General features: G+C 40.8%; 1 protein-coding gene across 2 annotated transcripts; it reads right to left on the reverse strand.

Moving 5' to 3' along the window:
* Positions 1–2,340: 2,340 nt before the first annotated feature.
* Positions 2,341–25,119, reverse strand: AGO3 (argonaute RISC catalytic component 3). Of its 2 annotated transcripts, XM_009895607.1 has the most exons (18): positions 24,949–25,119; positions 20,499–20,619; positions 19,703–19,911; positions 18,376–18,512; positions 15,600–15,734; positions 13,278–13,365; positions 12,985–13,132; positions 12,551–12,670; positions 11,157–11,279; positions 10,824–10,957; positions 10,169–10,353; positions 9,737–9,896; positions 8,437–8,527; positions 7,417–7,611; positions 6,933–7,067; positions 6,193–6,294; positions 4,591–4,790; positions 2,341–3,971 (listed from the first exon to the last, which is right to left on the reverse strand). In XM_009895607.1, the coding sequence occupies exons 1-18, from the start codon at positions 25,092–25,094 to the stop codon at positions 3,863–3,865; spliced, it is 2,538 nt and encodes an 845-aa protein (XP_009893909.1). In that variant the 5' UTR covers positions 25,095–25,119; the 3' UTR covers positions 2,341–3,862. The 2 variants fall into 2 exon arrangements, with proteins under 2 accessions (XP_009893909.1, XP_009893910.1); XM_009895608.1 differs by lacking the exon at positions 6,193–6,294 and having other exon boundaries at positions 3,483–3,971; positions 24,949–25,097.
* Positions 25,120–25,491: the final 372 nt, after the last annotated feature.

A 25,491-nucleotide genomic window follows, 5' to 3' on the forward strand; every position in this document is an offset into this window, starting at 1 on the left:
ACCATTTCTATGGCCAAACAAACTTCCAAAAGGATGCCAGAATGAACCCTATAAAAATAACTTTTGGACGCATTTCACCAGAACAGCAATACAGCGATCCTGAGTAAACTGGCCACAGCTGAAGTGCCCTACAAAGAAAAAAAGCTACTTTCAGTGGAGTCAGTCATTCTGTTAGCAGATGTTGCGAGTTTAACGCCTCAACTAGAAAAAACACTCTTACTTCTCTCCCAAATGGGGTCTACCAGTCGCCACACGGCAGGTGTGGGCACGGCTTTCTGCCGCCAGCCCGGGAGCGCGCCGTGCCCCGGCGCCGGCGTCTGCGGGGCGATACCCCACGGCTGCGCCTGGTGCCTGCTCCCGCCACAGAAGTGATTAGCGGCACTTGTTAAGTACAAGTGAGGTCTCGGTGCAGTGGCTTCGGAGACAGGAACCGTTTTTCTAGAGAGGCGTAAAGCCGCGGCCAGTCTGTCTGCAAAGGAAGGAGAACCGTCAGCCTTCGCCCGCCTCCCTCTCTGGGCCACACACAGCCAGCTCCCAGCGAGAGAGGGGACCGGGACCGCCACTCCAGATTTCCCCAAACAGCACATAAAATCTGAGATTTTTTTTTTTTCTTTTTAAAGGAGAGCAGGTACAAAAATAAAAGAAATCCATATACTCTGAAAATATACTGGAAACTGCCACCACAGATGAGGTACCATTTATCCCGACCCCCCCCACCCCCAAACTGCAAACATCAAAATATATATGTTTTTAAACAAAGGAAGAATATCTGGCTATTTAATCTCAGTTAAAATGACAGCACCCTTTGTTACACTTGATATTTCACACCATTAATTCTCTTTTGAAAAAAAAAAAAAACCCAAGATATCTAACTAACCTTGATTCCTTGCTTATCTCCTCATTCCTTAGTGCAGTAATTGTCCATCTCCATTTAAATAAATATAGCAGCTACAGCATCATAAATGTGTGGCCCTCACAACGCCAGTAACTTGATATCGTAATACAAATAAGTATCGGCACTTCACGTAGATATTTGCAAAACCAAGAATAGAGATTAAAACTTCCAAATACTCTTCACATGAAAACCAGGTAAAACGCTAGCTCGACACGTAATTTAAGTCACTTTCCCAATGAAGTTTTTCATTTATTTTTTGGTGAAAGTAGCAAGCAAGAGAGCTTCTCAAGTCACAGTCGCTGAGCTGGGCAGGGCGAGAAGCACACGGTGTCTTTGAAAGGAGCGTTAGAAGACTTTTCAAAAAGCAATTTGCATCCAAACGCCAGAAATCCACAAGAAGTCTTTGTAAAAGAGTTTCTTTAAAAAAATTCTCCATTTTAAAACAATTTTCTGTAAAAAGCCTAACCCAAACCTTTTAGAAACAGAACTACTGGCTAGAGCGCTTCTGAGAGAAAACCGACAGGTCACAGACCGAGAGAAACATTTGCCACTGCCTCGGAAACCCTCTCGCCCAACCCCTCCGGCTCCGCCAGGCTCCCAGCCGCGGGAGGACCCACGGGGCGGCAGCGCCAGCGCACCCACACATCCCCGGGCTGCGGGTGCGCCCCGACACCCTCCGACGGCCCGGGGGCTGCCCAGTCCCCCTGCAGCGCCCTCCCACCTCCTCCCGGGCCCCCCAGCCACCAGCCCACCCCCACGGCTCTTCCCAGCGCAGCGCGAACCTCGCAACGGGAGTCGTCTTCCGTTATCTGCCTTGATACCGGGAGGGAAAATCCGCATACGCTCCCAACTGGTTAGTAAAGCTCTTTGAGACAGTGTTGTGAACAGCACTACGTACATTTCAATGCAATATACAAACGCACAAAATACAGTACTTCGTTTTCTGGCAGAAGAAGTGGGGGAGATTCACGCCTGTTGAAGCAAAACGGGCTCAGATTTTAGGCTCAAAATACAGTATATTGGCAAACAGCGGATTTCATGAGAACGACAGGAGATAAGCTACTTATACCAACCCACTGGTTTTCATGTGGAGAGCAGGCGGAGTTCAGAAGGGCTGGGATAACAGCAATGCCCATACAAACGATCTGCAGTATATATACTATGAACCAGTGCAAATAAAAACAGTCAAAAATGCAGTTCACGAGTTTACAAAGTGCAAAACTCCCCAGTCCCCTCACTGAATAAATGCTCATCTCTGACATCTTAAATATTGTTTTACCTTTAAAGTGGAATGAAAGAGTCCCGTTAATTTGTTTCACATTTCAGTGATTTAACGTTAGAACTATCCCAGCCCTCTTTATTTGCAAAGTGAAATGAAGTTACCAAGAACTTAATTTTAAAAGGAAAGTCATTATCAAAGAGGAAAAAAGCCTAAAAACTTTTATTAATTCCACACATTTTACTGATGTCAAATAGATTTAACTAAGCATGTAAAAACTTAGATCTTAATAAAAAACTCTTTCCATTTAATTCAAATATCCTCCACATTTCAAAGCCAAAAATATGGCCCATTCCTTTGTTAAATCAAAATACTGCAGTGACAAGTAAAGCTTGGAGAATTCTAGAAGCATTTTTGTTATTTTTTGATTTAAAAAAGGAAAATTCAAGATTCCTTCTGACTATAAAACTTTCCTTTCAAAATTAAGGCTTTTACTTTGTCCTTTTAAAATCATGGAGGTGTCCATTCTTCCACAGTTAGTGGTACAAACACTGCTTTAGTACAGCTCAATGGACACAGTTTTCCTTTAGAACGCTTATTGCACTAAAAGATAGCAAAACAAGTTGTCAGTTTTTTAAAAATAAACATGGTTACATTTCTAAAAAATAAAAGTTGATGTTGACCATATGTTCTGTAATAATTAAATTAAAGCATTATTATTACTCTAATAAATATAAAAGAAACAAAAGGAAGCTAAACTTCAAAAACACATACATATGAAATCACATTAAGGTGTGAGAGGCAGCAGTAAACTACCATTTTTCTTTTTTCCAAAAGGACCTTAGCTCTAAAGTTTCAGTTCTGGTGGTTGCTATGTGTAATCCCATAAAACTTGGGACATCTGATCTCACGTGAAGCTTCAACGTATTCGACTTGCCAGATAGAAAAATAATTGAAACTTTTGGACTAGGTAAAACAGCAGCTTTAGTAATTTCACCCGGGAGCGAGAAGTTTGGATCACTACTGCCTGCACGGAATACCACCACCTTCTTTGTTTGCTTTTTCAAAGGGAACTATTGGAGCCGAGAACTCCAAAGCTGTGAAGAAAGACACAAAGGCAGCAGTTGGCTAAATTATGTTCAAATTATTGGATTAGTGTGCAAAACATCTTCCCCCCCTCAATTTTTTCTAGCTAGTGCTGTACATTCAAATGTACTCGGATATGTTCGCATTCGAATGCTTGATGGCAATATTGAGAAAGATTCCTCAATGCAGTGGGGTAAAAAACTTAATTTTTTTTTTTTTTTGCACACTTCTGTCCCCCAAACAATCACTGTGATTGTTCCTAGAAAGGTGGCTTGCTTTTTTAATTACACCATTGATTTTTTTATTATTATTATTTTTTTTTGCAAAGATAGTTGTGCTGCCGAGCAACTTGAGGTAAAGGCATAAGAGGGTTAAACTACGAGAAATAAAAAAAAAAAAAAAATGATGGCGGTGCTTCCTACAGGAGACCGCGCCAAAAAAGCAGTTGGCTGGTTTCATATTGCATAATAGTGCTGTGTTCCTCGATGAAGTAAACAATCTTCCTTGTGTCAATTTAAGGGTTAGCCTCTCGCCCCTGCACAGTGTCACCTTCAGCATGGTCGGAGGCACACCCCATAAACCAACCCCACTGGAAACATACATTGTATGTGGCTTAATTTTTCAGTTCTTCCTTTCAGTGAGTATGCTCCCGTTTCATTGACTTAAGCGAAGTACATCGTGCGTAAGGTGTCTTGGTGAATTTGTACAGCCTTCGCGAGGGCCTGCGGATCTCTCCCATTGCTTTGTCCTGAAACATGGCTTCCTTCAGCACTGCGAGAAATCAAGAAAGAGACAGGCCGGGCTGAGAATCACAGGAATTCGGATCCAAAAGCCACCTTGGCCTCTCTTCAACGTTTAGGAGAGCAACACGGCACTAGTAATAGAACTGGATACCAAGAAAAATCTACTTGTCTATTCACCCAGCGACCTCAAGGCTTTTGACAAACCCCTTTACCTTCTCTGCTCAGTTTGTTCATCTAAAAATAAGCCTGTTACCAATACATTGATGGCCTGGAGGTTACAAAATACTTCTGATGTTAGGTAAGTGGAAGGCACTTAACATTTCCTTCATTCACGACGACTCTCATTCTAAAGCAAAAACCTAAATGCGTGGCTTGATTCCCTCAGACCACGTCAAAGTAATAACAGAATACTTTATTAAAATGAAGTTAGTTCTTTTAATCTAAGTGTTATTCAGTAGCATCCACCAACCCACTTTTGTCTGATACTGAGCAGCAGCTGTCAGGAATGATCATCTTAAGACTAGTCCCAGAGGTAAGAAAAATTAACTGCAAAACGAGCAGTAATTAACTATCAGCCGGTGGCTCTATGCCTGACAACGGAGCAGAGCACAATGAGGACAACACCTTAAGCACGCGTTTTCATTTACCTGTCATGTTCTTTGTCCACAAGATGGTATCGTGCTCTGAATGCTACCAGGTGAGCATAATACGCTGGTGCAGGTATAGAAACCGATCGTGTACAGCGCACGTATGTGTGGCAGAGCTGGTAAGTCAGCAGCTGAAGTTCATCTGCAGTAAAACAGTTATCATCCCACAAAACATGATAGTGTGAGGGACGGCTGGTACCCTAAGAAGAAGGGAACATCAATTCACTTAGCTGGCTTTTCCATACAATCAAGTCACATTTTTAAGTTCAGAAAGGGCCAGACTATCTTGTCTGAACTCCTGTGTTAACAGCAGCCAAAGAAAATTCAGCCTTATGTCAGCCCTAAATGTATTTAAAGATGAATAAGCCGCTTAACATTTACATGATTATATTACTTTAATTATTCTTGCTTGGAAAAAACCCACATTCCTTGTAGATAACGCTCAATGATCAAAACCTGCTCCCAACATGGCTAAACCACGATTACACCACCTCTTAACTACCTTCAATTAAAACCATTTCTCACCGAGACACATTTCCCAGAGAAATAACTGCTGCTTTTAACTCTTTCCAATTCCTTAGCACCCTAACTTAAAATATGAACACTAGAAACAGTTCCAGTGTTTTGAAGTTACCTACAGAGTTCTACACAAAACCACACACTTCCTTACGTCCACACAACATCATCTTTCCTACAGGTTGAAGACCTGCACTGCTCTTTGGCACGATGCTCAATCGGATTCTCACACATCGGTGTGTAAAGTCTTTTTTTTTTTTTTTTAAAAAAAAAAAAGATATACAACATAGCAAATTAGTTGAGACTTTTGTGGCTTGCTTCATTGAAACCAAGGAGCTGCAACTACATCTGGCATTTCCGCTTCAACTTATACCGATAGGATTTTTTTCCAAGGGGCCAAAGACCAGCTTGCCCAGACCCAGCACAAAGATAAACATGCAAGTGGAGAAATGCAGCAGCAGTTTTGAACTCCTGAATAAAAACCATTGCAATGATTCAAAACTGGAAATGAGAACACGCCCACCCAACCTACACAAAACTTACGACAACGTGGTCAGACTCACGTGACAAAAATTAAAAAGTTAACGTTTTTCCATTTTTAAGCAATATCCTGACACAATTTCTGTCACTAAGTTGACTGTCCACTGTATTGCTGGCAATACCACCACATTGTTGGATCTAATTTCCACAGCCTGCCTAAATGCCCCAGTCTGCATTTAGTCAGCAAATAATCAAACATCACCTTCAATCTTTCAAACTGTTTACATTTGAAAACTTGATTCAATCTTAATTTCATTGTGGCTGTAAGTCATAAAAGTAGCAAGTCTGATTTTCAGAAATAAAGGTACCTCTTTAAAATAAACTTTAAAAAAGCACCACTTACCATCAGTGCAAGTTTTAAAGGTGTAGCTGACACCACCTCTTAAGCAAATAATACTGTTAGTCCCACAATAATGTGCTATCTCAAATAAAACTGAGATAAATGACATTTCCCTACTAAATAACTGTTTGCAAACACAAGTGTCACAAAAGGGAGAAAAACAACATGTTCTAAATTCACATTTACTTACAAAGAGACAATCGTACCTGTATTCCAGCATGGCTACAGAGGTAAAAATCAAACTCATACGGGTGCGTAATGTCTGTATCTACAGTCGTTCCAGCTGGAATATTGCCACTTCGTCCAACCTAGAGAAACGTTTTTGTTAAGAAGCCGAGGTAACAACTGTTTATATATCTCAACTGTAATTAAAAATACAAGTTTCTGTTCAACACATGCAAGGGTTCTGCAAACGAAAGGCCTCCGTACGTTAGGAAGGTGTCGATAGGGCAGCCTGGGACGTTTGGCATGGACGCTGTATGGCTCTCTACCACCTCAACACAGAACACTGCACCTACAGCACATTAGAACTTTCAATTTCAGAAAGACAGAAGAGCTGCACATACATTGTCATTTAGAATGGTCAGCTTGAGTTTGGGTCAACCCACTCTGAAGAACAGAAAAGTTAAGGGTTCCATGATTTTGTATTTTCTTCTGTTACAACTGCTGTAGACTTGGTCCTAGTGAGTTGCATGAATATTAGCGACAGTTCACTGACAAAGACTAGTAAAGACTGATGGGGATACTATTTTTTTTTAAAAAACATAATTCAGGGCAATGATTTTTTCAATTTAGGGCTACTTCTTGTGCTTATCAATTCAACATCATCCTGAACGCAAAGACAATCAGACTGACAGAGAGCCCATGCTAATATTTTCTCCAGCAGTGTAAGTGCTTGACATCAAGCTTTTCACATAAAGCTACTATGAGAGCGGGCAACAATTACCCTTTCTGTTCTGTCAGCACAGAACAATCGTGTATGATGTCGCTTCTGCACCACAATATAGGTTATTCCAGGCTGGTAATCTTTCTCCAAACTGATGCAGGCTTCTCTAATGGCTAGCAGTTCATAATACAAAACCTACAAGCACAAGAACAGAATAGTTTAGGTTTTCCTGCCATTGTATTCTACACAACACCTAATAAATGGTTTGTAGTTAACACCAAGTGCAACTTTGCCACACAATTAGTAATCTTAGGAAGTACTTCGAAATGTATTGTTTCCCAAGTTCTAAGACCTCTCCTTCCCAGACAGGAAAGAAGTTGCAACTTTTCTTACGCAACACGCTTAAGAAATTCTCTCCTTAAAAGTCTTGATTATTTTGTGGTATCTTAGTGTAAATGTAAGCAACAGTACAGCTATTCAAACACGAGAACTGGAGTCGTTCTGTAGTAGCACAGTCCTTCAAGAAACCCACAAACAAACCAACCTGTCGAAACTGTCCTTCAGAGACCCCATCCCTATAGAAGATGATACGTGTGGGCTTGAACCGCGTTGACTTGTAGAACTGGATGAGAAGCTCTCTCACCATGGAGGCTAGATCTTGGATGATCTCCTGCCGGGGTCGCTGAACTCTCACCGTGGCACAGTACCGGCTTGGATGAGCATCCATACTACCTACAACCTTCAGGGGAAGATTACATGAGCAAAGGCTTCAAGATCAAATCTATACAAAAAAACTAAAAGAGCAAAAAAAGCCAAGAGCAGCACTTTTCCAAGTAAAACATGCTAACATTAAAACAACCACCACAGTAACATTTTTAACTGGAATTTGTAGTAGGTACAAGTGTAACACCTTTGAAGAGAGGTGTAAAACTTGCCCTCCAAACACCCTGAAATGCATCTGCAGAACTGGGAGCCTTTCCCTCTGCTGACAGTGCACTGATGTATATTCTTATAATCCAGACACAGACTTTTTCTCTCACCTTTTACACAGAGAAACACTTCAGTTTACCTTAGTTACTTTAAACAAGGACGCAGTTTCTGTAACTGCAATCAATGCCAAGTAAAATACCAACGGGACAAAATAGAAGGGACTGATGAGCACCCAACCACCACCTTGATCTCCTGGACTGTACCAACACAAAAGGTAAGAAGGATCAAAAACATTCCTGCCAAATCAGACCTTTTTCTCCTTTAAAACTACAAAAAAATTATTAACTAACATCACAAAGCTGCATTATTTCCTTTAGAATATTGTTGCAGAAATATATTATTTAATATGACTACCATTTTACCTTGATTTAAAAATTAAAAAGCTAAGAACGCAGTCTGAAGTATCAAGCAGTGTCTTTCTTTTAAAGGCACGATTTTACCAACACTGGATATGTGTACAAAGAACTAGCATAAGCCCTGAAAGATATTTGACATAGACATAGTCCATGAGTTGCATTTACTATTCTAACATTTACCTAAGATGAAAAGACAATGCTGATTTAATAAAACTTACAGCAGCGATGGAAGGCTTCTTTCCATCTCCAGCAGGAGGGTGAGTGACATCAGCTCCCAAAAAGATCACTGGCTGCTGGAACACAGAAGGTCTTCAAAAAGAAAAAAGTGCTAAGTCACACTCGTAGATGAAGAGTTGGCCCAAGGTTATTGCTCAATATGGGGTTTTGTTTCTAATTCAGCTAAGCTGCACAGAGAAGCTTTCTTATCAGGTACTCCGGCCAAAACCAGACAATGAAGTCTTTGTGCACAAGATATGAAATCGAAATCACCACAGCAGTTGTTGCAAAACACACTGCCGTTTAACTGTGGCATAGTTCTAGTGGAGAAAAAGCACAGAGCTACACCTGAAGGGTACAGTTTCTTACAGAAACTATCACTCCACAGGCTGATTGCACTCGTGCTTGGAGGTCAGCTAAGCACCACTTTGGTACTGCACCAGCCACGCAACAAACGGCCGGGTGCTGTACCACACAGGTCATTCTGGCTTACAGGATTTAAGCAGCAGGATGGTCTCCCAGTGCCTTCAAAATATTCTTCCACACACCATTGTTTCACCTTTAAACTTTGATTCCAAGCTCTCAGGAAGAGTCAGGAAAGACTTCCTAAGCTTTGCACTCCAGAAGTTTTCCTGGCCTTCTACCTTGCATTTTGCATATTTCCACTCAAAGAACAGACACACTCTAGTAAAGGTTACAGTCAACCAGAATTTGACTCAGAATTGTGGTCTTTCATGACCGAAAGACTTGTGCTTCTCCAGAAAGATGGGAGCACACATGGGCTGAACTTGTCAAACCTTCTCACTGAAGGCATCAAAGCAACTGGAACACACGCCCAGAGCATAGAGACCAGCCAACAAAGAACAAGCGTGAGCTGAATTACCCAGCCCACAAAAGTGAAAGAAGTAAGATGCCTCCAGTATTCCTCCACCCGTATTAACAACACATTGAGAGGTTAACCAAGAATGACATTCTTCTGTGATGTGTTGCGTGCTCCTAAACCTGCAAAAAAATTCTGATTATATGTATATTTCAAAATCTCTAGGTCTGCAGTTTCCCTTCAAATTTTTGATCCTGATGAAACATTTGGAAAGAACCTTGGCTTAAGATCTAACTCACGGGCCAACAACCACTCAGAGCCAACTCTAGAAGAAATTTAATTCTACCTCAAATATCACGTACTATTACCAGAAGAATATTTCAACTTAAAACTTGTCCGCATTTAAATTTTGGGTGCTAAGTATCACACCTAACCACATGTATTAAAACAAACCCCAAATCAGCCTCCACAAAGATTCTTACCGTTGATGAGGTACAAGGATGTTGTTGATTCCTCCTAGTTTAACATTAATCTTCAGGCACAGGTTTGATAGGGTCTGTGGAGATGTTTTAATGACATTCTTGACTTGAACACACTGCGTGGCCATTCCCAACAGTGTATCTCCCACACGCTTCACCTCCGCTAAGAAGCAAATATTAGGATACAACATTTGAAGTTATTAGTATATTTTGATCTTAGCTTAAGTCACAATAATTTAAAGGTACATACTCTGCAAAATAACTTCCAACTTATCTGCATGCTCAGACCTACTTCCAATTCATTTTAACTTCAGACACAACGTTGGTTTCTAATATCTAAAGAATGGCCCTGAAGAATTTTCTAACATATCCTGGGCAGCAAATTTCTCAGAACGATACTTGACCAGACAGGTAAAGACAGCGGCATTCCCTCACCGTACACCGGTGTTTTCCCTGGCAGGATGACAATGATGAGCTGAAGCCCCGAATAGGTGTTCTTGAGGTGTCGAAACATGGGCTCCACACTGTCCGCACCCTGGGCGTATTTACAGAAACAGGGCTGGCCTTGGATCGGCATCCCTGCATCTTTGGAGATCTTGCGCAGCTGATCTGTAAAACCCCTAAAGATGAGAAGTTTTTTTGAATTTCCACAGTAGCAACAGCACACAGCAACCACAGCAGGGGGGTACAGAAGAACTGTTACTCAAACGAAGATGATTCCAAATAGCTTTTAAAGCAGCATTTAAAAAATGTTCATGATGTGGAGGCTGTACAGCTTTGAAACACCGTAGGCCAGAATGGAAATAAAACCCAACAAACAAGTTTAGACACCTTTCGTACTTCATTCAAGATGCTGGAAGGAACTATATGCAAAGCAGCAATGTCACAGGACCAAAACCCCGGAGCGTGCCCAGGTACAGTGTTCTGACTATAGCTTCCAGCAAGGAAGGAGAACAGCTTGGATTCCCTCCCTAACATCTTGGATAATTAAAACCAGGTAAAACACTCATGAGAAGTCCCATGTTCATGTTTTCACTAAGATGGCATGATTAAGAGAACAGTCCAAAGCCTGAACCATGACATGCCTTACTTCAGTATTTCTTCTCTGCATTGTCTCTGTGTTGCAAAGCAAGCTATCGCCCACATTTTGATCTCAACACCAGTGTGAAACTGCTTCCCTCGCATGTCCCATACTCCATGGCTCGGCGTTGCCACTGTTCGATTCTGTGGAAACAAAACCACCACAGATATTCAAGCAAAAGCAAAAGCCTATCCTATTTACATTTACAAGATAACTAAATAAAGTTTACCATTCAAACTCTGATCCCCGTATTGCGCAATGCAACTGAACTGACTACAACAGTCAATGTGCATGAAAAATCACTCTTCAAAAGAGAAACAAAAGAAAAAGTAAAAATCTCACCCGTCCTCCATACTGCAACATCGGAGCGGGGAGCACGCGCCCCGTCACATGCGCCATCTCATCCCGGACTTTGAATTGGAACTCTTGAACAAATGGATCTGCATCATAATTTGCACTTCTCACCTGAATGAAGAGTTTTTCGTATTACAGAAGTATTTAATCATAATTCATGTAACAAACAAAAGACCGTCAGGAATGCTGCAGAAGCATTCTACAACAATTCCCTTTGTCATTGAAAAAGGCTCAGATTTAACTGCTCAACACTATCAACCTATCCCCAGTGAAAACAATTAATACCATGAGATATACTGGCTGAGACTTCTTTGTTCCCTTAGTTACTCAAGTGCTCATTTGTAGTATGCTTATTTAAAAGCATTTTATTTACTCACAGGATAGACCAAAAAGCATTCTCCTTTAGAGACAAGCACATGCAAGATTAAACAAATGAATTCTTTTTATCACTGCACATTCATGTCTTCTGTATTTTCCAGATCAGCCTCAGTTTAATTTAAATTTTTTGGCTAACTTGTCAGCTCGAAAGCCAGACAATTTCAAATAAGAGCTATCCGTTTATAAAAGCATTCAACTAAAAACATTCCAGTTTTAAAATATTTCAAGTCAGAAAAAACACTGATGTTTAGAGTGTCTGGATTCAGCAGCAAGAAAAGACATTGGAGTTATGAGGTGAAAGCATTTAGTGTGTACTAAGGAAAGCAGTCAAACATCTCAAGTACAAGACTGAGGTTCAGGAGACCTAGAATCACTCTTCTATCCTGTTATAGATTCCTTGCATGATTGATGAACAAATCAAGTTGTTCCAGTTTGCTTTCAGTGTCTATTAAAATTATGTAGTGTTAGAGTGATGCTACCATCTCCAAACTACTAACAGAACACAATGGGAAATTTTCAAGACCCAAGTCTTCAGAGTCTAGTTCATGATTTTAAACATATTCAGCACTGCTACAAATATAAGCATCCTATAACAACCAAGAACAGTATGGTGTTCAAATATCAACAGGAATCAAGGAAAAGAAAAGTACTTAGAACAACATCTTATTTTCATAACTTTGGGTATTAGAACCCAAGTCCATTTCACAAATTTGTTTAAAAACCCTGAACTATCAGTCCTGAGTAGTTCCAACACCTACTTGGAAGTAATTGTAAAGATTAGAACCCAAGAGCCAATACTGTCGCGAGCTGGGCTCATGCTATTATTGCAAGCTATTTTAAATACATCCTACTAAAAAAAGTAGTTAAACACTATTACATTAAGGGGCTAGAAGGAAGGAATGAAAAGGCCAGGTTGGTCGTATGAAAAGTTTTTGCATTAGTGTCGTCTAGTCCTGTGTCATTTAGTGAGTAGTATCACACCGAACTGAAATTAAAGAACTAACCAATCTGCTTATTTCCTCTTGCCGATCTGGAGCAGATCTTGCTGTGGCCTTTATCATAGTCGACGTCTGATTGTCTGTTAGCTTCTTGATACACCGCTGGCCAGCTACAATATTACACACCTGAGAGGAAAATCAGAAGCGTCAATACATAATAGCAGCACTTAGAAACAGATCCCAACATACAGGCGCACACAACACTACGCCATCGCTACAAAACACACCCCCAATGGGTTTAAGCAACTGCATACTTTCTCACAGTTCTAAACTTTAAGGCTCTTTTAAGAATGTGGATAGCCTTTAGTGAAATAAAAGAGTAACGAACATCTAAAGACATAAACAAGCTTGTACTGCAAAGCGGGCTGCTACTTAATGTTTTGTAAAATGCTACAGTCTACCAATAAGAAGCTGATTTATCATCAGAACAAGCTCATTACTTCTAAAGGCAGGTAGGTGTGTTTCTGTTCTTGTCCCACTTGTAGGCAAGGAAGATGAGGGTATTTCAGCTGGAGGTTGTATTTCTCTCTGAAATACTGTGCTACTGTTCTCTCTACGGTCTGGCCATTTTCTAACTGCAAAGGAAAGCTGAGAAGACATACATTTTAATTAAGCGTACAGAAATATTGGCTGGCAGGTATCAACATCCCCCAAATTAATAAAATGTTAGGTCCTGTTACACATTCAGTGTTAAGCTATCACGCGCTTTACACTGTGACAAAAAGCCTCTTACGTTTGATGACTTGCCGGCCGCCTTGTTACGTTACAAACACGGTATTTCCTTCTCATCGTTCCACAGTGAGTCACTTCTACCTTTAGACCTGCACAAAAACACCAAAAAACCCGATGTCCTAACAATACAAGAATTTGCTCGGGAGACAGAAGGTTTCATAGAATAGAACATGTTCTAATCCAACAGTTTTGATGGTCAGTGGCAAACAGCACAACATAAGAGATTATCATGAAAGTAAAATGTTTAGAGAATAATAATTTGATTTCTGACTAATTAGGTATTATCCTCAAAACCAAATCACAATGTGTAATATTTAATGTTCAGTGTCATCTGAATTTCTTATAGCAGTTTCATTTAACAGGCATGTGACTAATCTCAGAGAGACAGCTCTTTTCACCATCTTCTTTTGTTCTCACTCTCACTGCTGTATTCTTCTTAAAAGCAGCAGTTCCAATATAACTGAAATTAAAAGGAAAAACCAGATTTCTACCTTATTGTTCATTTTTCCCCCCTAGCTTTGTGCCCACATTCAGCCTGTAATTTTCTTCAATTTCACTGACCAAATTTAACTTTAGATTTTGAGCAGCTGAAGACCTCGCCTAAGCACCCAGCCTACGCACCAGAGGCTCACCAGCCTTGACTCTCTACCCACAATAATAACGACAGCAACAATGGCAGCTTCAAGAGGCTTTCAGTGGCTATTTCTCTGAACTGCCTGCACTGTCTGTACACAGAGAGCAGACTCAACATCTGCTGGCAGTACTCAGCTTATTATACAAGTGCTGCATAGCACCGGCACTGTTTTGTCTTTCCCCAGTCCCACAGAAAAGGCAGCTGAAAACAGAGCCTCGCTACCCAAAGGATTCAACCTACAGTCTACGAGTAAAGGCTTCTGCGAAAGCAGTTGGATGACTTGTCCTGTTGAGGCTTGTGTGGATTGAGGATCACAGATTGAATACCCCACATCAAATCAGGTCCCGAAGTACCAGACAGCAGATAGCGTGTCTAGTTTACCAGGGACACAGATATCCCAAAGAAACATCAGCTGTACTTCACTGATTCCTGACAACACTAATTGCAACGTTAACGTCAGTATTACGTAGAGGATGGCATAATCAAAAATAACCTACTGCTGACCTGATATAGCATTAAGAGAAAATACAAAAAAAGAAACCACGGAGTGCTGTGGCTGAGCAGAAAAGGTTGTGAATACCGAGATACCTGGAACCCGTTCACTGCTCTGTCATTAATCTGCTGTGACACCACAGAAGGCACTACCCTCCCACAGGGCTGCTCACAGACTGCCAATTCTTCAGTGCAGGGTTTGTTTCACTATACGTGACCACCTCTTGGCTTGAGTTCCCAGATACTACAGTAGTAAAACCAAATACTGACAGCAAAGGTAACCTTTCAGTATTTTCTGACTATGGTAACGGTGTCTGCGGCACCCAAGACCAAGCAGAGACAGCTTCTCACTCCCCAGTTACCCATCCTCAAGAACAAAGATAGATAGGCAGATGTAACAAGGAGGCGTGTTAATACTACTACAAACTAATTCCTTTAAGGTTTGATTCACTAATGACTATCCTATGAACACATCAGTTCATGAGTATAGTTCAAATGTAATTTTTTGCTGCCCGGTATTTCCACAGAGCCTAAGCTTGCATCAAGTAACATTCAAGTTTAAGAGCAGAGCTTTGAAGAGCCGAGCTCTTTCAAGGCTTCTCTCTCTGCAAATTACACTGGAATGAAAGGATATGGGACAATGCAAAGCGAAGCAGCATATATGGAGTGAAACTACCCAAACCAGCAGCTTATGCGATTCCTTTGGAATGGAATTTGGCCTTCAGCTGCAAGTTAGCAAGTGGCACTTGTTTTTCCATAAGGCACTCAGTTATTAGAAATCACTACAACAGCATACTTTCAAAGAATCAATGGTGTTAGCTTTGAAATCAATTTTCAATTTGCCTCAGCATCTAAACAGCGGGAGACCTACAGCACAGTGCCGCTATGGCCCCAGTGACCCCCGCTTACGAAAGGTTAGCCATCCAGCAAGGCAACCTCTATCCAGGCAACGAACCACACACTTTCTTTTTCCCTCTTTAAGCCACTGGGAACCCACCTCATTTTTCATCTTTCATTTCTGTAGATCTGCACTATCTCCTTTGGGACTAGAACTACAAACAGGGCATACTGCAATTCTCTCAGCAGTTCCAGGGCCCTTCTGACACACACTAACCAGGAAGGTTTCCAGTTAAAACAAGTCCCTTAGAATTAGCTTGATTGTCTTACCTGGGACAGAATAGATACATTTCTACTCACCCTTTATCTCTTTGGTGAATTTTACCCGATGAGAATCAGTCAGAGGTCTTGGTTGTTCATCAATATTATGAATGTCAAGAACTTCACACATAAATTGAATTACAGGTTGTGCTTTGTAGAAGGCAGTGGCAGAAACTAAAAAGAGCAAAGTGTAAAAAAAACCAACACCTCAAGTCAGAATGTTGTGAAGCAGTACATAAGTGAACGGTTTTTAAAATTCCACGTAACCCTCAAACAAGTGCCGTGCAGCAGCACACATTTTAAAAAACAGATTAGCAAGCCTTGCAACAACTAAGTATACAAAAGCAGTGTAGGGCCCACAGTGACACATCAGTCTCCAGCACAGTCATCCTGCAACTACTTTGCATTTCAGGGTTTTGAAAGGGTTTTTCCCCAGATAACGCTTATTTCTAAAGAGCTGCAACGTCCCAGAGAGACATTTTCTTTTGACTCTATACGGAGCTGCGAGCAGAGACAGTATTAATATCTCTCTACTGAAGAGTTTTTAACATGAAAAACTAAGATTATTCAATATGCACTATAATTTTGTTAATGATATGATCTGCTCAGTTACTGAAACACTGGTATAAATACAAGCACTATTTTGACCATACACAAATTATGTTAGTGTAGTGGTGAGTGCGACCCTTGATCTACTAAAGTCTCTCACTCTCCCTGCATGCTAATGACACAATCACATTAACTGACAATATACTGTTTTTAAACAGCACAGTTGACCCATTCCATAGAAGGAAAACCACAATCAATCTGCTTGACAAAGTTAGAAGCAATTGAAATGTACCTTTTGTTCAGAAGGCACCAGATATAGCTCAAACACAAGCAAACTGCTCCACACATTTAAAACTTTAAATAGCAACAACAGAAAAGAAATATTTGACAAGCATTTTATTAGCTTTCCAGACTTCACATACCAAACCCACCACATCTCTGTGCTAACACAATTAAACATTCTTCAGACATGCGTCACTTTAGCAGGCTGCCAACTTCACATGACGCACTCGGGCCAACACCTCCGGATGCCGATGACTGAATGAACGCAGAGAGCTGACACCCCCCGCCACCGCCAGCGCGCGGTTTGTCTCCCACAGCAACACAAGCGACAGCGATAAACAGACTTTGCAGGGAGCCTCGTACAAATTAAACAACTAAACCAAAATCAAGTGATGGGATTTGAATGTAATCTTCACAGCCTCAAACCACAACATAAAGCGATGTCCCGTAAACCATAGCTTACAAAGTTCTTCAGCTTCTCACTCACAGAACGGACCGAAACATTTCTATTCCAAGAGCTACCGCTATGCTTTCTAATGCTGATAAGAAAAACGTGCTTCTCCACAAGTAAATGCGCAGTACATCATAAATTGGTGTAAATTAACACTCTTGTCCTACCTGAATTGTAGTTATCTCAGTACCTAGCACATAAATACTGGTATTGATTATTTCTCAGACTGGTAAGATTTCTACATCTGTTTTTCAAACCATAGTTACACCATAGCCACTGTTTGAAAGGCAATTTTACAAGAACAAACCCATCTGAAGTCATGTAAATATCATCCACAATTTAGGTAAACCAGAACATGCGGACTTGCAAGTTTTCACCATGAAAGCTCAGTATCACCCATATCATTTATTATGCGCCTCGACAGACACTAAGCACAACCTGACTGGGAGCGCTTAACCTAGTGCAAAAGAGACAGACTATTTACCTTGGTTTTATAAAGCATTTCAAACAGACATTGAGAACAGAATGTGAATTAGAAAAACTTTAGTCAGCACCTGCGTCTCAAACACCGGCATTTTTCAATAGGGGTTTAACAACTAAATAGACTCCGAGCGCTTACAGCACCAAGGAGTCTGACACACGCACCAGTTGATCTCAGATGCATTCAGCTGGGACTTCATAAAGTGGTGCAAAGCAGATCTCATTTTGCATAAGAAAGGCCATCTCAATTAGCCCTATTCACAAAAGTGTTTGTGATATATTTTACAGACTTTTCTGGAAGTACTGAACAACACCTACTGCGGACAGCTGCACGGAGACACATCTTAAGCAATTTGCCTGTATTACTGTGGATGTACCAATACAGAAAATTAGGTAGGAAAACAAGCCATGCTAGGCTTTTTCTTCCTATACAGGAACTTTTTACTTTTTTTTTTTTTCTTTCTTTCTCAATATGGCAGGTAAATTTCAGCCAGAACACTGACATGATGATAAATGCAGAACCGATGACTGGGATTTCTAGGTAGCCTTTGCTGTATAGGTCTGGTCTGAACTGGCTGAACAGGAAGCCAATGCATGCATATGTACACTTCCTTGTTCCAATCTCCCTCTACTGTTATCATTACAGCTCCTGCAGTAGGCTGACTTCACAGTAAACGCTGTGTTTCACAGGGATGTTACAAGAGACAACTACTAAATCTTCAAACTGAGCAACGAGACAGGTGTTTTTCAGGTGAAAACCCCTTGTCTATAAAGCAATTAAAGTTTGAAAGTTTTCTTATTCTGACATAAATTCGAGCAAAATACCCCGAGTTACTTTAACTCTTTATTATTTACAGTATAAATTAAGAAATCAGCGTACAAGACGGCTTCTGGTTACTAAATCCCTCTGCACAGATGGCACCGGAAGTTACCACCACACAGAAACGTGGTACCACAAACTCAAGCACACAACAGTAAAATGACCAAAAGGCAAGGTCATTGTTATTCTCTCTTTGTTATCAGCTCTATTCTTAACCCTGAATCCCAACTCACCATCAATATTGAGCATCATCTTCCACATGGCAGGCCGAACAGACTGATGGAATCCAAACCAGACCTCCCTGCCCCCCCCCAGGGGGTGATCGTAGCCTTCTGGAGCTGAGAAAAAGGAGCGGCCCACAGGGGTGTACCTAGGGAAAAAGACGACCACACAGTTATGCTGTTGCTTTTCAAATAAAAAACCCTGTAATAAAGATTATAACATGCAGCATTATTATTTTTTTGGAATTTTGTGCACCAGGAATCTGTGCCTAGAACCAAGTTCAAACTCTTGGAATCCTGCTGTTCCCATTGCAGTGGTTTTAAATGCAGACAAAAGAGTTACTAGTTTTAGCAATGCACAACCACTTTCACTTTTTACAACAAATCAAGAACTAAGTTAACTTACCCTTCCTGATATCCCACTTCAAGAAAATATAACCTCCACCACAGCAGATTCTGTACAACAGCATTGTACATCCTGGGCTGATCCTGGGCTGACCCTCTTGAGCAGAATGGCATGTTTCACTAGGGAACGTTTGAACGCAACGCACACTGAGAGAAGTAATAACTATGGTGGAAACAAAGAGCTAAAACTAACGTTTCTCTCTCAGGTAGGCAACAGCTGCTCATGAATCTCCACACCTCCTCCCATCTGTGATGGACAGACATTACTACAGAGGTTAACATCTTCCATGTTTCCTCGGGAACCAGGGTCACTGAGGAGCAATGGCTTCCATAAAACCGCAAGTTACTTTTTTTTTAAGAGTGATGAAAAACATCAGTGCAAAGCCACCCGACTGTCTAAAGCCAGCAATCAGACTTTAAAAGTAACTTTCATTGACCAAATAAAGCAAAATTAATTTGGCCTTCTCTAATGTTTCAGGGTTCTGAGATAAACAACAACAGACTTTCATAAGACAGGTCTCCACTGTGTATTTAAAACATGAGAAGCACGCACCATTGATGGGTTGGTGTATCAGTGAATTAAAAAGACTTGTGCTTTTAGACAGTCACCGCCATCAAGCGCACAACTTGAGCAGAAAACATGAAAGCAGTGCTACAGCATCCTATAATCTGTCAGTATTTCAATTAAGGCCTATTATAAGTGTCTCCTGTTTCTTGATCTTTTCAGACAAATACATCACCCGCTCCAGAGTTTAAATGTCCACAGAAATACACACTTCTACATAATTAGCACCAATCTCCCCAGCTCAGCTAACCAGCTGTGCTGCATGCGGGGAACGATCATTTTTTCTTTTCACCTGGGAAGAAAGAGGGGTGAAGGTCTCCCAGTGGGGACACTTCGGGGAAAGAGACTGCAGGAAGACAGTGAACCTACTTCATGGAGGGTAGGTGTCGTAGCACCACATCGACAGCATGAACAGGGTTAGTGCTGATAGGTTTGTCTAGTTCCAGAGGCTCAGGCAAGGTTCTTCCTGTCAAAACTTCATGCAGCAAGTGCCAGCTCACCCGAGAAACAAACTTTATTGACACTTTGAAGGGACGATCTTTTCCACCTTCTCCCGGTAATGTCACATCCAAATCCACCTGGGTGGGGGAGGAAAAAAAAAATAAAATTAAAAAGCAGCTGTTTAATCTCAAGTCTGGCAGCCTTGAGTTTCCACTCCTTCCCATAACTGGGCCAGAGACTCAAAACCTCAGATATTTAGGACACAGCACATTTGATAAAAGTACATTATCAAATGCACAAAATAAACAGAACTGGGTCCTCACCAAGCAGAAGAGGATCATGTAACTTTGTCATCTTGAATCAGAAAACTTAATTCCAGAGAAACTGTGGTTTATTTTTTTAATAGTACTTCATCATGACATAATGTATTACAGTCTGTAAAACTGAGTATTCAATCGATTTTGCTGTAGAAAGAGGCTACTAAATTCTAGGGGAGGTTCTGAATGGAACCATTACATGCATATTTACGTACATTGGAATATGCAGAAAATACATTAGAACTCCATTTCAATACAGATAATATAAGATACTTCCAGTTTTTCTGAATGCAGCAATATTAGAAGTTGGGCTTGTTACAAGTATTTTTTTTTTCCAGTTATCTTACCCCAGTTCTTTTTCTTTCCTAAGAAGCTGTTACAAGTATTTTTTTTTCCAGTTATCTTACCCCAGTAGTGGCCACAGGAAGCGGATTGGCTGTATAGAGGCTTCTTTTCCCATCATAAACCGGTCTACGGTCCCCAAATATTGTCACTTTAAAATGCTGCACCATTGAGTCCACCACCTCCCTAGAAAAGTTGATAATTACATTGAAGATGTTTTCAGAGAAGTATCAGACTGGAACTGGCTCCCACAAACCCTGTGTTTTGCTGAAGCAGTTTCAACAAACATATTACTCAAGTGAGTTATAGAACACCCACTGGTACTCCAAAAAGGTGCTTCAACTATAATAACAGATAAACACTAAAGAATAAAATCATGGTCAACGCAAATGCTCAAATACCAGAAAATACTGTTACTGAAATAATTTCAGAAAGTCCTAGAAACAACTGAGGACTTTGTATAACCTTTATTACAGAAAACAAGGACACACACAGCTTGGAAGAAACCCACAAGCTAGTATTATGAAAAACCAGTACAAACGCACACCTGAAAGCTGTGCCAGTTCGTGGAAGCAGTATAATTGTACTGTCTACCCAGAAATGTTCAGCTACTCTCCAATTATCAGAGATTTGAATTCTACCTACATTGTATATAAAAATGAGGTACCCTAACAAAAGTCTTAGCTTTAAGTCCTTAATAATCTGAGTTTTTACAACAAAATCAAGTAAAAGCCTGATCAAATTCGTACACAATTACAGTCTCCTAACTTGCTTTATTATGAGTTGATAGCAATAAAGAAAATAGTAACCTGATACGAGCACTGAAATTACACTTGAAAAAACACCATAAAGTTTTCATCTCGTATAAAAAAAAGGCTTCTTAATACAAGTAGTAGATCTATCAGGTCCAAAGAGACTTTTGCAACAGCTCTAACTGAAATGTGCCTTCAGGATATGAATTCTTCGGGGATTCTGTGTTTCAGTGGCGCAACTACTGTGTCTTACCTGATACAACATAACTCCCTTATTCTACAGAAATTAAATGCTTTTCTTAAGCATATACAAGCTGGCAGTCTTGCAAAGCAGAAACTTACCAGTAGAGCACTTCCCGACCAGGCAATATTACCCCCGAGTACTGCAGGAAGACAATAAACAGACTTCCTCTTCAAGGAAAAGTAGTAGCACCACTTTCACCTTTCAGTACTGTGAGATTCTCCATTTCATAGTTCTTTATCTTACTAAACTCTCAGAATCCAAATTCTTTCACTGGCTAAAAGCACATCGATATACTTCAGCAACTTCAAAATACTCTACTTTGTACTCAATCGTGCTCCTGCCCGAGTCCACCCTACCTGACCCCCCCGCCCCGCGCTCTGCACAGGGATAAGTGGGCAAAAGCAACTACTTCCTCAAGTGCCAGCTTGTGTGACAAAAGCAGAGGGGGAAAAGTTCACGAGGAAGAGCAGGAGCAGGAGGGAGGAAGCAGGGGGCTGCCAGAGTAGCGCACTCCGCGGCAGCGCTGGCCCGCTGCACCTTCTGCTTCCCAGGAACCACCGCAGCCGGAGCAGCAGTAAAGACATCGCTATACAGGAAAGTGAAAAGGAAAGAGCAGACGCTCTAGATTTTAAAGCCTCCCTACAGCAAAAAGCTAATGAAGGTGCAGGTGAATTAAAAAAAAAAAAAAAAAGCAACTATTCAGGACCTAAACCCCCTATTTATTCCAAAGACAAGCACGCAGACAGGGTGTCAGTCAGAAACTATTTCAGAATAGCTGAATCTATGTAAATCTTAGCAATAACTGCCACAGCATGCAAGAGAAAGGGAAAAAATTATTTCTAAGGAAAGTTCTTCCAAGCAGGTATTTCAGTGTACTGATTTCACTTTAGACTAATGAAAGCCATTCTCCTCTGTGTAATCCACAGCACACGAGCCAAAGTTATTTATTCAGCAGACACCACATCCTTTTATTGGGCTCATTTATACAAGCTCCTGCAGTTTTTAACTAACATCTGCCACATTTTCACACACATGAAACTTGGTAAAGTATTTTTAAATGACCAAATTGACAGTCCCCTACTTTGAAAAACAACAACAATATGCGTGCAAGCTTCACCCTCAGCTTTCAGATTTTAAACTACAGTTTATATTAGGATTCATAATTTACATACTGTATTTGCCACCAAATTTGAAAACAAATTTAGTCTGTCATTTGAAAATATTTGACTATTAAAGCAAATCATTAGGTTTGCTGCCTGCGTTCAATCAGTTTACCTTGACAAAAGCCAGAGAGCTGCTTCAGCAGTGGGTGACACTAAGGGAAAGCGAGAGTGTCTCCACCGGTGGAACAGAAAGTTGATGAGCTTCTGGACAAGTTACACGTGCATCTGAATTACATCTACACTACAACAACTAAACTTATGAATGAGAAACCTCAAAAAGCACTTAAAACTAACTCCCGTCTATAAATAGCACTTCTGGGAAACAACTAACCCTCACACAACCTAACAAGAGTCAAAAGCAATGGGGAGATACTCAATCTGAGACTTGCAAAAGGTATGAGACGCTGTCTCAGCTGCAAACATGCTCTTCAGGAAATGATTATTATTTAGGTAAGCGAAAACATTAATCATTTCACACAGAGTTACTTTACAAACTCAAACCAAATGCTTTTGCCTCTCCATATGAGCTGAAAACTTCAGAAGACACAGCATTTGTCTAAGGAGTAACCAACTAAACCAAGCTGTGACAAACAGCAATTTTGGTCCTGGAAGCAGGCCTGAAATTACCCTACAAACAGGACCATGAAAGGGATATTTTTTTTTTCTTTTAAACCTTATATAAAATTTAGTTGCTATTTTGAAACAACTCATTTCAAATTCCCTATTTTCAAACATCTCCAGCTTTGCCCCACTGTTATGGCAACAACTGACGACACAGAGAATCACAGACTGCAATTGCCGGAGCAACCGGAGTTCTTACAGCTTTGTCCCAGCCTATTTTGATCCAGTATTTCCATACAACAGAAAAAAAAGCGTTTTTAGTCAATAGATTTTAAGTTAAATGGCATTTATCTTCATGACAAGATCACACTAGAAAAGTATCAGAGATACAAAACAGTAAGTAATTTTAGAGCTTATAATCTCCTTATATCCCAATGAGCATAACAGCAAAATTATATTAAATATTAATTCACACAGGACTATTCTATCCCACTTTTAGCAATTTATTAGTTTCCTTTTAGCTAATACTTAACACGGGTATTTATAGAGCCTTCATAACTGCACTATGTATCTAGCAGCAGAAAAAAATCACCAGTCAGAATCAGGCCCTAACAATATTTTATTGATAAAATGCAAAAAAACAGAGTTGCAGATGAAAGAAGAACAAATTGCTTTTCAGCTACCCTGAACTTTAACTGATGAAACAGATTTCACAAGAGACTAACATGTAACTCTTCCTAAAAAAAAAAATAAAAAAAAATATTCAATGTAGAGAAGAAATACAGGAAATACGAAATGTTGTAATCTTTAAAAAGCAAGAATGATTACAGCTCTAATGTCAGGTTCTCAATTAAGTACTCTTTCTGGGGAGGCCTCTCTGGCTCTCAAAGTTCATGAGGTTTAGGACAAAATACACGAAGACCCTACATAAAAAGCTGCACCAGCAGTCTGTTAAGGCTGAAGAATCCAGCACCCAGCACGTACAGCTTGTTGGATCACCAAATGAACAGGGATATAGAATGTGAAAATATTCTTTCCATTTAACCAGCAACCTAGAAATGAAGTAGCCTCGGAAGGGATTTAACTGGCCCTAATACATCGCAGACATGAAAATAAGATGAGATAAAATGCTATACCAGCAGAGAAAGGACACAAGCGGAGCTCAAACCCAGCCCGACCATTTCAAACACACAAAGCTGATTGCATGAAATCATCTATTAACAAGGGGAAAACCAGTTTGTTTGCAGTGCTTTCTCAGCACTACTCCTAATGGAAGCTTTCCAGCTGAAGGCTGTCTCCTCTTACACCTACAGCCATGGCTTTTAGTCACCAGCTTCTGATCACACTACTCCAGTGAATTAAGCTGGGGAATCTTTCAGGTTAACCAATGCTGCAACGGATCTCAGTATCAACTGAGGATAAACACACCCATAGGAGCAGATGCCTCCTAACTCAAATTCAACCGCCAGTATGGCAACCAAAAAAGGTAACTGCCTACAGCTCTACCCTATTCACGCTGCCCTGAAGAACAGGGGTTGCTGCCAAACAGCTCAAAGTACTGTGACCGCCAAGGGCTGGCCCATTTCACAGCACCTGGTCACAACCAAAGTGAAGAGAACTTGGAAAAGGCTCTGCAGCCATCTCACAGATGTTTGTGAGAACTTGCACACAGGTCTCCATAGCATAACGCTCAGATTTTAAGCTACATAGAGACTATATTTACTTCAATAGGTTCCTCTGTCACTTGTAAATTACACTGATACTGGAATTTTTAAGACAAATTTCACCTTCTTACCTGTTCACTCTCCGAGGACACTTATCTGGTTTGATATCCACCTCATAGAGGTAGACATCAATCTTTGGGATTTCAACTTGGAAGCAGTTGGCCAGCAGTTTAATGGGTTTGCCCATGGTGCCATAGCCAGGACGTCTGGGCACCATGAGTAGGGGCTGTGCCCCGACGGGTCCTGTGAAAGAAAAAAAAAAGATCACCAATTAGAAGATAAGCACAACAGACAGGCTGCGTTGCAAACGTATTAGTTGTTTACATTTCAGCAGTTTAAAAATCCACAAGGGTCCTTGCATTTGCAGGTACACATACTTGTCTCCCATTGAGACTCACTGATGCACTCCCTTTTTCAGTCTCAGGCAAGTCCCTGAGCCAACTCACAGGACGAGCAGGCATCAGAGCCGCACACTGGAAGACGGGAAAGCGAGCTGTACCACACCGCACGCAGCACGCCAACCTGCTCGGTTCCAAACAAACACCTGCCCATTTTTCCTCCCCGAGCTTCCACCCACACCTAGGCTGTTTCCCTCCTGACGAGTTCCGGCTCCT

This window comes from Charadrius vociferus, unplaced genomic scaffold (assembly GCF_000708025.1).
Source record: "Charadrius vociferus isolate BGI_N301 unplaced genomic scaffold, ASM70802v2 scaffold812, whole genome shotgun sequence".
Classification (NCBI taxonomy): domain Eukaryota; kingdom Metazoa; phylum Chordata; class Aves; order Charadriiformes; family Charadriidae; genus Charadrius; species Charadrius vociferus.